Source organism: Nycticebus coucang, chromosome 9 (genome assembly GCF_027406575.1).
Source record: "Nycticebus coucang isolate mNycCou1 chromosome 9, mNycCou1.pri, whole genome shotgun sequence".
Lineage (NCBI taxonomy): Eukaryota > Metazoa > Chordata > Mammalia > Primates > Lorisidae > Nycticebus > Nycticebus coucang.
The window spans coordinates 2,352,626-2,366,730 of record NC_069788.1 but is presented as its reverse complement, the minus strand read 5'-3'; the positions used below and the strand labels follow the sequence as shown (position 1 = coordinate 2,366,730).

The 14,105-nt window shown below is 38.5% G+C and overlaps 1 protein-coding gene across 4 annotated transcripts in view; it reads left to right on the top strand.

The window, feature by feature from the left end:
• The window catches only part of DOP1A (DOP1 leucine zipper like protein A), a 128,127-nt gene that overhangs the window by 39,115 nt on the left and 74,907 nt on the right, over positions 1-14,105 (top strand). For 2 of the 4 annotated variants that reach the window (XM_053601252.1, XM_053601253.1), the window contains exons 6-11: positions 372-470; positions 6,936-7,035; positions 7,879-7,961; positions 8,988-9,096; positions 10,606-10,726; positions 12,321-12,440. In XM_053601252.1, the coding sequence (XP_053457227.1) occupies positions 372-470; positions 6,936-7,035; positions 7,879-7,961; positions 8,988-9,096; positions 10,606-10,726; positions 12,321-12,440 (632 nt within the window). Of the gene's footprint in view, positions 1-371; positions 471-6,935; positions 7,036-7,851; positions 7,962-8,987; positions 9,097-10,605; positions 10,727-12,320; positions 12,441-14,105 lie in introns of all 4 variants that reach the window. The other 2 variants (XM_053601254.1, XM_053601255.1) reach the window with 2 other exon arrangements.

The window sequence follows — 14,105 nt, the reverse complement described above, 5'->3', positions numbered from 1 at the left end:
CCATAAGGAAAATGCTCCAAAATATATTGTTAAATGAAAAGGGCATGGCTTGGGATATATGAATGGATTTTGTTTACTTGTATTTGCAGAAAGTGTTTACTGGTAATACTGGTTACCTACAAAAGGAAAATTGGGTATTTGGAAGACAGAAATGAAACAGAACCATTTTGCTGTATACCCTTTTGTACTGTCTAATTTTTAAGTCCTCATGATTTATTATCTATTAAAAGTAATGTCAGTACACTTAATTATTGATAAGATCCTCAGAAGCATACTTTTATTTATTAAATAAGATGAAGAGTTTTTATATTTTCATGGGAAAACTTTTCCAAACTAATAGACAATCAGTGTTAAAGACCCTCTCATTTCAGGTGGCAGCAGTGAGCACTTCGGTGCAGGACTCGAGTGTCCTTGTGCAGAGGAGCACGCTGGACCTCATCCTGTTCTGCTTTCCCTTTCACATGAGTCAGGTAAAGCATCAGTGCTGATGTCACTGCAAGATGCTCTCGGAAAACTATAGATCCATGATACGTAGTTATTGTTTAAAAGCACATATATTGGATTCTTTTGTTTCATAAATCAAAACATAGAAAATAAATTCTGTTTTTAAGGAATGGAATTTGTTGTGAAAAGATTGAAGCAAAAAGGTTCACTGATTGAATAAGTACATGGTGATTGCATGAATTATTTTATACTTTGGTAGAACGTTCTACCTGTAAAAATTGAGAGGTAAATATTGCTAACTCACTCTGAGCCTCCACGACTCTCAGGCCAGCCTCTCCCAGCCCTGCCGCCACCTCACCTTGTTCGCGCTGTTTGTGAGGAGTGTCAGACCTCCTCAGCATAGGACGTGATTTAAGAGCCATGTATTTAACCACTGTGACATTCTATACTACTTTCATTATAAATAACAGCAACTACTTTGACAAATCATAAATGAGGCATTTCATTCCTGAAAACTAATCAGTATCCCCATTTTAAAAGAAGCGATCTACATTCCTTTGAGTCTAAACCTGGATGAAGACTGGTTCAGAGCCCCAGGGCGTTGAGTGTCCAGGGTGGTGGAGCTACATACCAACCAAAATAATACCCACCTTGGAGAGTGAGTTTACTGCTAAAAAGGCAGTAGCAGAGAAGATTACTTGAAGTCTTTGTAAGCACTGCAAATGGTACATAGTTATAGTGCGTTTTCATTATGATTGGCCAATTTCTGTTTATTACTTTATTCAGTTTTTTCTATGTAATGCTATTTATTTAAAATTTTATTTTATTCAACTTTAAGTTGAATTATTAGTAACTAAAGGATTTTATACTTCATTGCTTGTGTTGTCACCAATTGGGACATAAAGCACCCTAATTTCTGTTTTGAAACCTTCACCTTTAACCAGAGGTCTTTATTCTGCCCTCCAGCTTTTCACAGAAGCCCCTGGGGGGCCAGTCAGCTGAGCAGTGCTCTAGTATGGAGGTGGCTGAACAGCACACAGGATGAGAATGGTTTTTTAAGGGTTATGAAGAGGGCAGGACTAGGTGGCTCACAGGTTCAAGACCAGCCTGAGCCAGAGCGAGACCTCGTCTCTTATAATAGCTGGGCGTTGTGGCAAGCTCCTGTAAGTCCCAGCTACTTGGGAGGCAGAAACAAGAGAATCACTTGAGCCCAAGAGTTTGAGGTTGCTATGAGCAAGGGCATCATGGCACTCTACCGAGTATAACAAAAGTAAGACTCTGTCTCAAAAATAAATAAATAAATAAAGGCTTATGAAGGAAAATAAAGAAGATCATGCCCAAGAAATATATGTGCTCCAAATGCCTAAATATGTACTGTCTGGATTTGGGTTTTTTTTTTTTGAGACTCAGTCACTGTGGTGTTGAGTGCCAATGCATCATAGCTCACAGCAACCGCAAACTCCGGCTCCTGAGCTTAAGCAATAGCAAGACCCCATCTCAGCTAAAAATAGAAGAGACTACCTGGGTTGTGAGCTATGCTGATGCCGGGACACTCTTTCCAGGATGACAGAGTGAGACTGTCTCAAACAAAAGCCCTGATTGGAGTGTGGCTCTCCCTGGTAGGGACCCCAAGGAGAAGGCTGCGCCCAGCCGTCTCTGCTCTCCACCCCCCCTCCCTCTCCCTGGTAGGGATCCCAAGAAGAAGGCCGTGCCCAGCCGTCTCTGCTCTGTTCTCCACCCCACTCCCTGGTAGGGACCCCAAGGAGAAGGCCGCGCCCAGCTGTCTCTGCTCTGTTCTCCACCCCACTCCCTGGTAGGGATCCCAAGAAGAAGGCCGTGCCCAGCTGTCTCTGCTCTGTTCTCCACCCCACTCCCTGGTAGGGACCCCAAGGAGAAGGCCGCGCCCAGCTGTCTCTGCTCTCCACTCCCCTCTTGCCTTTGTCTTTCAGGTGAGACTCTTGGCAAGTACTGATTGTGGTTGTGACTTAACAGTCTTCGTCGCCTTCTCCAAAAGTATGATTGCACTTATGAATTTTAGCAGTGAACAGTCTTTTATACATCTTTTATTTATTTTCCGGAAAGCTGATCCAAATGTCTAATAGTTACACATTTTATTTAGATTGTAATAGAAGTTTTTTTTTTTTTTTTTTTTGGTTTTTGGCCGGGGCTAGGTTTGAACCCACCACCTCCGGCATATGGGACCGGCGCCCTACTCCTTGAGCCACAGGCGCCGCCCTGTAATAGAATTTTTTTTACATTTTAGAAATCAGTAGTTATATCAATCACAAAGTAGAAGTGACTTCTTGTTATTTTTTATTTTATTTATTTATTTTTTTTTCTTAGACAGTGTCTCACTTTGTCACCCTCCGTAGAGTGCTGTGGCATCATAGCTCACAGCAACCTCAAACTCCTGGGCTCAAGCAATTCTCATGCCTCACCCTCCCCAGTAGCTGGGACTATAGGTGCCTCCCACAATGCCCAGCGATTTGTAGAGACAGGGTCTCTCTGTGGCTCAGGCTGGTCTCGATCCTGTGAGCTAGTCAATCCACTTGCCTCGGCCTCTCAAGTGCAAGTGCTAGGATTACAGATGTAAGCCACCATGCCCAGCTATTTTTTTTTTTTTTTTTTTGTAGAGACAGAGTCTCACTACTTTATGGCCCTCGTAGAGTGCCTTGGCATCAAACAGCTCACAGCAACCTCCAACTCCTGGGCTTAAGTGATCCTCCTGCCTCAGCCTCCCGAGTAGCTGGGACTACAGGCGCCCGCCACAACGCCTAGCTATTTTTTGGTTGTAGTTTGGCCGGGGCCGGGTTTGAACCCGCCACCCTCGGTACATGGGGCCGGCACCCTACCGACTGAGCCACAGGCGCCGCCCTATTTTATTTTTTAATTGATAAAATTTGTATACATTTATCATGTACTAAACAATATTTTAAAACATGTATACATTGTAGCTAAAATGAGCTAACATTCATTACCCCACATACCTATTTTTTTCAGTGAGAACACTTAATCTACTTTCAGCAATAAGAATACATCGTTACTAACTGTAGTTACCATATTGTACAATAGTGCATTTGAATTTATTCTTCCCTTTTAACTAAAACTTTGTATCCTTTGACCAACATATCCCACTTCTTTCTTTCTTAAGAGTGTTTCTACCAAAGATGGAATATTTGTACTTTTGAAGGTTTTGTGATAATATCTTTAATTTACGTATCTGATATCGAATAGCTAGGTCAGCAGTTCTCAAATGCTTAGATTGCAGGACCCTATTACATTCTTTAAAAATATTGAGGTTCCTTAAAACGTTTGCTTATGTAGGTTAGACGTCTATATTTATGTATTATAAATTAAAACTGACAAATTTAAAAACATCATTTAACAATACCAGAGTTTTCATGTTAGCATAAATAACATTTTATGCAAGTAACTATTTTCAACACTTAAAAAAAAAGGTGAGAAGCATTGTCTTATATTTTTGCCAGTCTCTTTATTGTCTGGCCTAAAAGCAGAAAGCAGAGTGTTCATAGCGCTTCTGTATTTAATCTATTGTGATTGGTTAAAGTCTATGAAGAAAATCTGATCTCACACTGGTGTACAGCTGGACAAGGGAAGAGTATGTTGATAGCATTTTCTGTTAAAATGGCATATTCTTCTGTGATACTATTCCAGAGGTTGTCACGCCCTAGTGTTTAAAGATTAATTACAATATGGAATCTAAAACAATATCAGAGAAATTTTCATCTTCCATTTCATTAAGGCCCACTGGCTGTCCTGTCCTTCCAGTGGACCTTTCTCTCGTGTGTGCTTCTGCAACATTGTGACTGGTTATTTAGGAAAGATCGGTTTATTGAATTATGCAGATTTTCCAAATGGTGACACATTTCATTATGCAGTGATGAACAATCACATTTATTATAATCACTGCTGATCTTATCAGTGAAGAGTTTTAGGTATTAAGGAACTTCTAAGCTCCATATTGGGAAACTTTAAACCCAATTCATTTCAAAAGAATGCATTTTCAATAAAAATACAAGTTGTCTGAAACTCAAAATTTTCCCTTGGATACTCAAATTTTATTATTTGTAATAATTAATGTCAATTACTTTTCTCGAAGTGATGGGCTAGTTTTGTTTGAGAAAATGATGCCAAATTTCCAAGCCGGAATAATCATAGTTTCGGTGAGTCATTCGTATTCTGTGAAAAAGCTGGTAGTTTAGCTCACAGCTCAGATAGTTGCACAAATGCATTTGCTTGAGACAACCGTCATACTTAAGTATAAGTTGGACATGCTTTAATTGTACTTCACATTTAATAAAACAAATTTTTGCTTTTTCATTAACATTATTAAGCAAAACTTGCTTTCCTTTTTCATTTTGTTTTTCATTTTAATGCAAGTACACAGCAGCAAAAACAATACAGTGGTTCTGAGTAGAGGGGTCCCACTGTACCACCTCCTCCCAGGCACAGGTGCCAGCAGTTTTACCCACTGTAGATCAGTGTCAATATGAAAAGGAGAAAAAAGGCAAACTGTCTTGGTATTGTTATGAATATGCATCATTTTATTTGTTATGAGTAAGCTAGTTTTATTTTTTGAATAGCTAGTTTTTACTTTGTGGATATCCTAAAAGAGTCTTATTGATATCCAGGAATCTGGGGACCACACTTTTGAGATTTTCATAGCTTAATAGAAGACAGCTCAGTTCTAGAGGCATGTCTGTAATTTGTCCAGCTGCTATTGATCTGTGTTCTGTAATGTCTCAGTGATTTTTCGCAGATTTTTTATTTATTTATTTTGAGACAGAGTCTCACCATGTCACCCTTGGTAGAGTGCTATGGCGTCACAGCTCACAGGAACCTCAAACTCTTCGGCTTAAGTTATTCTCTTACTTCAGCCTCCCAAGTAGCTGGGAATACAGGCGCCTGCCACAACGCCTGGCTGTTTTCTTGTTGCAGTTGTCATTGTTGTTTAGCTGGTTCCAGCCGGGCTCAAACCTGCCAGCTTCAGTGGCTAGCACCATAACCATTGTGCTACAGGCGCCTAGCCTTGCAGATTTTTTAAAAGCAAATGAGCCGGGTGCATTGTTTTTGATTGTAGCATAGCCTTCACTGGTCTATGATTAGGGAGAGGGAAGTTCTTCATCCCACCCGGACACTAAGCAGGCATTTGAATTTGACTAAGCCCTTAGACTCTTTACTGGTCAACTTCCAATCTACCTTCTAATTCTTAGATTCCAGGATTATATTCTAAGGTGATTATCTAATAATACTCTTTTTTTTTTTTTTTTTAAACACAGAATCTCACCCTGTTACCCTGGGTAAAGTACCATGGCATCATGATAGTTGACAGCAACCTCAAACTCTTGGTTGATCCTCTTGCCTAAATTTTTCTATTTTTAGTAGAGATGGGGTCTCAGTCTTGCTCAGGCTGGTCTCAAACTCCGGAGCTCAGGGAGTCCATCCACCTAGGCCTCCCAGAGGGCTAGGATTGCAGGCATGAGCCATGGTGCCTGGCCTCTAATGATATTCTAAAGACAGCAAATTAGTTGTCTTCCCTTTTCTTTTAAGCTTTACCTCTTTTCACTGAATCTTTTTTAAACATCTAATTAAGGCTAGTGGGAAAAAGGCAGGGAAAAAAAAAAAGGAATTATTTCTCTTTAAAATATCTGGAACAAAATGAAAAAATATTAAGATTTGTTAAAGCTGGATGCTTGATACAAAGGGGTTTATTGTTTTCTATATTTTTATATATGTTGAAATATTATAAGATTAAAAAATTTTAAAAGAAGAAATGAAAGACTTGGGATTGATGAGGATGGTGACCTAAGTTTATAGTCAGCTGACAACACTATAATGTGCAGGATTAACAGCATGTGATTTTCTTGTACCTATCCCATTTTCTTTGTTTTGTGTCAGATTTGTTTCTATTGGATGAGATAAATTTAAACTGGAAGTTAAAAAATTCACTTATAATTTTAGTTATGCAACTGAACACTCATGTTACCTTTCTTCCTGTTTCCTAATCTGTAACATGTAATTCTTGTGTTTGGAAGATCAAATGAGCTAATACTGTGCAAAAGCACCTTTTATAGCCTAATGCTCTGAGCATATTGCAAGGCATTATTTTTTAAAGAAGAAAAGGGCAAGCTTGGAGCCTATAGCTCAGTGGCTAGGGCGCCAGCCACATACACCTAAGCTGGCAGGTTTGAATCCAACCCAGGCCTGCCAAACAACAATGACAACTGCAACCAAAAAAAAAAAAAAAAAAAAAAGCAGCCAGGCATTGTGGTGGACGCCTGTAGTCCCAGCTACTTGGAAGGCTGAGGCAAGAGAATTGTTTAAACTAAAGAGTTTGAGGTTGCTGTGAGCTGATGGCACTCTACCGAGGGCAACGTAGTAAGACTCTGTCTCAAAAAAAAAAAAGAAGGAAAAAAAGACAATGTGCTTTTGTATGTGATTAAGTACATAAACATTTTTCACTCTTTCAGGCGACCCGCCCAGACATGATCAGGATCTTGTCTGCAGCCCTTCACGTGGTGTTGAGAAGGGACATGTCCCTAAACCGGAGACTGTACGCCTGGCTTCTCGGTAGGTCTGTGAAAGACGAAGGGAAATTTCCATGTGTAAATAATATCAAGCTGTATGCCCTAAATGGAAAAAACGAAAATTTTTTGTGTAAATGAACAATAAAAAGGTAGCTATTAATTGTGTATTATATGAAGACATTTCAGAAGCATCTTGGTTGAATCTGTTTGAATCCATAAAGTCATGTTTTCTTTGACCAGACTTCTTCCCCTTATAAATTGAGGTTATTATACTATAAGTTAGTAGGCAACAAAGGGTGACTACTAATCAAAGTAACAGCACACTGTCCCAAACTCTGAAGTCATCAAAGGAACCAGGACTAGTCCCAGGGTCTGCCACGTGCGCCAGATTCCCCTGAGGCAGGAAAGCACTTTGTCCACTGTGGCCTCCTGCCCGTCCTGGGAGTGTGTGGCCCGTCTTCACAACTCCATACGGCCTGCAGTGAGGGAACAGCCAGGCTGTCAACTTACCTCGGATGTTCTGAGTCTTCCATTATTTTGCTGTTGATAAGACTGAGACGACAGCCAAACCACAGGGCAGTTCTGAAGAACACTACGATACTTATGTATGAAGTTGGTTTCCCTTTATTAAACTATCAGCCAAACCACAGGGCAGTTCTGAAGAACACTATGATACTTGTGTATGAAGTTGGTTTCCCTTTATTAAACTATCTGAAATGATCTTTCTTGCTGACATTGAATGGGCTACTAATTGGTAAGTGTTTAGTGCTGTTTTGTAGATATTTACAGTTTTGGTATTTAGTGAACAGCAGTTTTGAGAATTCCATTTTAATTCACTTCGTGATTTGTTTCCATGGAGGTTTTGATAACAACGGTGCTATCCTAGGACCCAGAAGCACAAGACACAGTAATCCGGAGGAACACGCCACTTACTATTTCACTACCTTTTCAAAAGAGTTATTGGTCCAGGTAATGAATACTTTCATTATTCGTTGGTTACTTACCACCAGAGTTACTGAAAAAGTATGAGACAAGGTCCTGCCTTGATGAATTCACAGCTAAAGGAGTGGAGACAAGACTCACAAATTCCTCAGTGTGACCCTAACAAGCAAATCTGAGCGAAGTGGTGGATGGTCACAAGCTCGACCCCACGTAAAGCCAGGGATACTCTGTGTTGTTTTCATGACCTTATTAAAATGTAGGTGCAGCAAGATGGGTGACCTGGGCTTCTCCATCTCCAATCAGGTTGAGGTAAAGGAAATTTCCTTTTATTTGGATTTATATTAAACACTCACACTAGTCAGACCACACAAAAAAAGTGTGTATATATAGTTTCAGCTACTTACCTCTCTGCCCTATAAAAGTTGGAACTTTTCCAAAAAAGAGTTTAAAACCTGTGTTATTTCCTATGAAACTCTGTGGAGATTTGTGAGTTGACTGGTCTGTAAGTGTGGTAGCTGCTGTTGTAAAGTCAATGTGAAAATGTTCTATAGGTTTATTTCATATTATTTTGACTTCAATTACATGTCAAGATACTGTAAAACAAAATACATGAACATACGTGGTATCTGAAACCTTTTTTAAATGAGCAAAGTTATGTGTATGCAGTTAGTTTTGAGTCATTAATGGGAAAATAACTGCATAATGCAGATACTGCTATGATAACGTGGTGTGATGTGGAGTCGATAATCTTAGTAAGTAGAAGCAGTTCATCATTAGCGCATACAGCCAACCCTGAATAAATTTTTCTCAATTTTCTTTGACTCTTCCACTGGTCTTCTAGTGAAAATGTAAGCACTTTCTCTTCTCTCAAGACAGAAAATACCTTTTTTTCCTAGCAGAGGAAGAAGGCTAATCTTGGTCAATCTTGGCTTCAGAAAAGCATCTGGGATATAAATCTCCATTACATACAGTTACATTGTAAGATATTTTTCTTAAGAAAAAAATCTTTCAATCTGTTTACTTAAGTGACTAATATACTGTTCTTTTTTAAAGGCAATGGTGGGAATCTTACAAGTGAATGGATTTGGAGAAGAGAGTACTCTAATGCAGGATCTAAAACCCTTTCGGATTTTAATCAGCTTACTGGACAAACCTGAGCTAGGTAATACATACCGTCTGAAGGTGTGAAGTCACATGTAATTATTTTGTATTGTTTTGTAGTAAAAAATAAGAGTCATTAGGAAAATTATTATATTTTGATGTGGCCTTTAAATATAAAGTCTAAGCAATTTCTTACCAAAAAGTTTACTCTTGAAAGTCAGGAAGGTACAAATGTTGATCCAGCTGGTCAGTTACCCTGTGCTGTGTCTGCAGCAGCAGGTGCTGTCTAAGCTTCTCTTAATCCTGATCATTACTGGAATTGAAATGTTTGTGATCTGTCATGGCTAATTTATAGTTCACAGAATTCAAAGACTTGAGCAAAAATATTTGGGTTATGTCCCTTAACTTTCTTCCCCACATTGCCTTTACTCTGTTTGTTTTCACTTCCTTCATGTGTACTCGTTACATGTTAGATCTGTTGGGAAGTTAATCATGGCACATGAGACAGAAATTAAGAAAAAATTCATAAATATTGGCAACAATGAAATGAAATAACAGATATGAGTTTTTCAAATTATCTGCAGATGTTTTAGCAAATATGCATGTATCAGGCATGTTAGAGCCCAGGACTATAATCCTAGTACTTTGGGAGGCCAAGGCAGGAATCTCTTGAGGCTGGGAATTCAAGACTAGCCTGGGCAACATAGCAAGATTCCATGTCTAAAATTATATATAAAAGATTAGCTGGGCATCAAGGCATGCACCTGTAATCTCACTTACTTGAGAGGCGGTGGCAGGAGGGTTGCTTGAGTATATGAGTTTGAGGCTGCAGTGAGCTAAGATTGTATCACTGCACTCCAGTCTGGGCAACAGAGCAAAACACTGTGTCAAAAAAATAAAAAATAAATATATATATATATATATATATATATATCTCAGATATGCATGTCTTATCATTTCTTAAAAATGAAGTTTTAAATATAAAAATAACTTGTTATATCAATCACATTGAAGGGCTTTTTTTTAGCTATCGTATAATAATAGCTAATGCTCATAAATCTTTTTATTAAGGAAATTGTCATCTGTAATAGCCTTATGCATTTTAGTATTACATAAATTTTAGAATTATATAAATTAAATAATAGTAGTAATACAAGTAGCATTTATTGAGTACTCATTATATTCTATAGACTGTCCTACCCAACTTATAAGTATTTTTCCTAACTATTAAAAGAGTCCTGTAAGTTTGGTATTATTATCTTCATTCTCTGAGGAAACTAAAGGTCAATGAAGTTAAGTAACTAGTCCAAGGTAACAACTGTTAACTGACAAAACTAATTTCCTTGATTCCATAATTTCTAATGTTAAACTAAACCTTAAATAAACATTTTTTCTAGTTATTTACCATTTTACATTTACATTAACATTTCAAAATGTAAGCTTTAGCTTCTGAAAAAATGTTGTCTTTTAAAAATACTTTGTTTTAGAACATTCTTTATTTGGATCAGTTTCCAGAAGATTGTGATTTTCCAATGCTAATTAATTACTGTCTTTTATTTGTATATTTTAGGACCTGTGATTCTGGAAGATGTCCTGATTGAGGTGTTTAGAACATTATATTCTCAATGCAAAGCAGAACTGGATCTTCAAATGGACACCCCCATCAGTAAGGATCATGCTCAGTTAAGCAGGTAGATTACCGAAAAATTAAACATGACAAGAAGAGGTTCTCATGTATTAACACATGTTCATAGAGTGAGCATTGCTCTGTGCCTTCACTCGGTGTAGCTTGAGGTGTTAGTGATAACTATGTAGGGAATCTGTACAAAGTATCTGTGTATTTTGAAGTATTGAAATTAGCTGTCCTGATCTTCCAAATAGGCTCTTATCAGTGAGATGGCAGAACACACATTCCAGGGTTAGTTCTTAATGTCACCAGTCTAGAACATCAGTTAATGTGAAGGTACAGCCACCAGGGAAATTATTTGCACTTACCAAATTCACAGAAGGCCAACTGCCATGCGTCGCTAATGGGAGTTGTCCAAAACAAGGCCGTCTTGCTTGGGACACTCCATTGTTTGTTGGCAGACGGTGACGCCCCTTGGGGACATGACAGACTCAGAAAACCAAATCATAGGCCAGAGAAGGACGAGCACGGAGTGAAGTGAGTGGACAGGACTGGGGTCGGTCTGTCTTTCGAGGTGCAGTCGTTTCTCTGTCAGGCACGTGTGTGTGTGTTTCAGATGCTGGGACAAATAACGTGACATCATCACTCCTTGCTTTCTAATCAGTGATTCACACGTGCTGACAGAACTCTTTTTCTCCTCCTTGTTGAGCAGATCAGCTCTTTTCTAGTATCATCATTTATTATAATATGACAAAGCTTCCAAGACAGTAAGTTTTTTTTACATAGTTTGCATTTCATTGATGTCTCCTTGGTGAAGGGAGATGCCCTGGGTCATTTTCTAAAACATGCTTTTATCTATATATTAAAATATTTTAAGACATTTTTTATTTCTGATGACATAATCCCTTTATTTCTATTAAAGACGTTAAGTAACCTGATACACAGTTTCTTTCTGTACCCTGCCTGAAAATCTCTATTACCCATAGAGTATGTAATTAGTCTTTTCTGCATGCTACTTGTATTTATAATACTTCACCATATAAAGACAGTTTTTTCATTGCTAGGATGGGAGGGGAAAAAAAGGCTAAAGGGTTGTCACTTCAACTAACGAAGTTATTTTAGCCTGATGGAATTTCAGTAATAATGGCCTTATACAGTAATGGTCTTTTTGTTGTTTTTTTTCAAACTAAGAATAATTTGATTGAAATTGACCAAAATAAACTTAACTTTTCTTAAGAAAATCCTGAACAGCACAGGAAAGTAAACAAAATTCTTCAGAATCAAGGCTATAAAAATCAAGTCACTACTCGGTTTATACATGTCAAGAGAATTGATACCAAATTGATAGTCACAGACTCAAAATAATTCAGAAATCACTTCCCATTCTTTTGTGTTTTTATTCAGAAATTTTACAAGGCTAGTTTCTGATCTTGATCACACGTTCGAGTTATGAAAGCTCAAATGTGAAAAAAGAACTGCACACAGAGTAACAGGAGAGTAGAGCAGGTGAAAGGTGTTTGTCACTGTCTCCAGCTGCCACACTCCTGCCTCTTACATACTGGAGTATATACGGCCTCATAATATTGCACTCAAGTTTACATTAGAAAAAAATAAATGTTAATACTTTTTAGTTTTTATTTTTCTTTTCTCTTTTTTAGTAAATTAAGGGAAAATAAGAAAACAGCAGAGCTGATTAAAACTGCCAACCTTCTCTTTAATTCCTTTGAGCCTTATTATATGTGGGATTACGTTGCACGTTGGTTTGAAGAATGTTGTAGGTATGTTCAATTTTTTAATTCATTTTAATTTAGTAACATCCAAAGCTAACCTTATAAGTTATTGAATCTAATGAAAAGCATGTTCTTTTATAATTCTACTACCACTGACACCTGTTACTTATTTACTAGGCATAATCTGTTTCCACCTTGTTACCTTAGGACAATGTTTTTCAAACTTTTTAATTGTACCGCACACTTGAACCTATATAGTTAATCTTCTGCAGCACACTTAAATTATATTCATTAAAAAAAAAAGAGTAAAGGGCCGGTTGCGGTGGCTCACCCCTGTAATCCTAGCACTCTGGGAGGCTGAGGCAGGTGAATCACCTGTATTTAGGAGTTCAAGACCAGCCTGACCAAGAGCGAGAGACCCTGTTTCTAAAAAAAAAAAAAAGTAAAAAAAGAATATAATTAACAATGCTTTGAACTTCAAAAATAATTTAATTAGTGGTCTATAAAAATGTTCATGGCACACCTGATCCTCTTGCAGCATATAGGTCGACAATCATTGCTTTAGGATATAAAATCATTGATCATATTATCTTAAAATTGGAAAGGAGTCTAGACATGAATTATTCACATACCAACATAGATGAAAGGTTTCCCTTCTCCAGTTTATAACAACACAGCTTTTCTTTGTTGTAGAGAAGATAGGATATCGTGGGTGCTACCTTAGCACACTTGCCCAGAAGGATTCCCATTTTGATTAACAAAAATTTCTGGTCACTCTTGTGTTGCTAAAGCCACTGGAACCATCGCGTATTGTCACTGGGATGAGAGATAAAAGCTCTATACCACCGTGGACAGAGGCCTAAAGAGTGGTCTGACAACCCTAGGACGCTAGTGAGCCTGATCAGAACCTGTGTGGATGCTAAACCAGACCTCTCAGTCCTTAGGAGCACATCGTCAAAAAATAAACATGTGTGATCTCAGGATTAGAAGTGTTTTAATTAAAAATTCAAACATTACTGCTGTACGTTAATCTTAGAAAGCTGTTTGCTTACTCCTTCAGCAGCTGCTGAGCACCCTGCTGAGAAGCAGTGTGCTGGGCACATAGTCTCTGTCTTCTAAGACGGGAACGAGCGGGACACACACAAGATGACTCCCGGCATTAAGGACTTGAGACTGATGATGCCTGAATAGAGAGATTGAATGTGAGGGTCCAGAGGAATTCTGAGTGTCTTTTTGCTCCTGGTTCTGCCTGGGTTTTCACTTTCTGCATTCACACACACACTCACACATGTACATGCATACACATGCTTACATGCACACATGCACACATGTTCTCACATGTACACACACACACTTCTCAGCCAGCCCGGACTGCCCCCTGCACACACATCAGTTTCCAAGCTGCTGAGCCCTCACTTGTGCTGTTCTTTCTAAGAGCTTGTCTGGTCAGGTCCTGCACAGAGGTCACTACCGTCACTGACTCCCTCACATTTCCCAGCAGGACCATCACCTTGATCTGTTGTCTGTGCACTTGATTCTTGTTGCTCAGGGACTGTATCATTCTCTTACTTTGTGTCTTCAGAGTGTAGGGCAGTGTGTGGTCATGTAGAGTTAATGTGACTTAACGTGAATGTTTGTTGGAGGAATGATCTCTACTGCTTGGATCAGAAGAGGCTTCCTGGAGGAGGTAACATTTGATCTCTGATGTTGAAG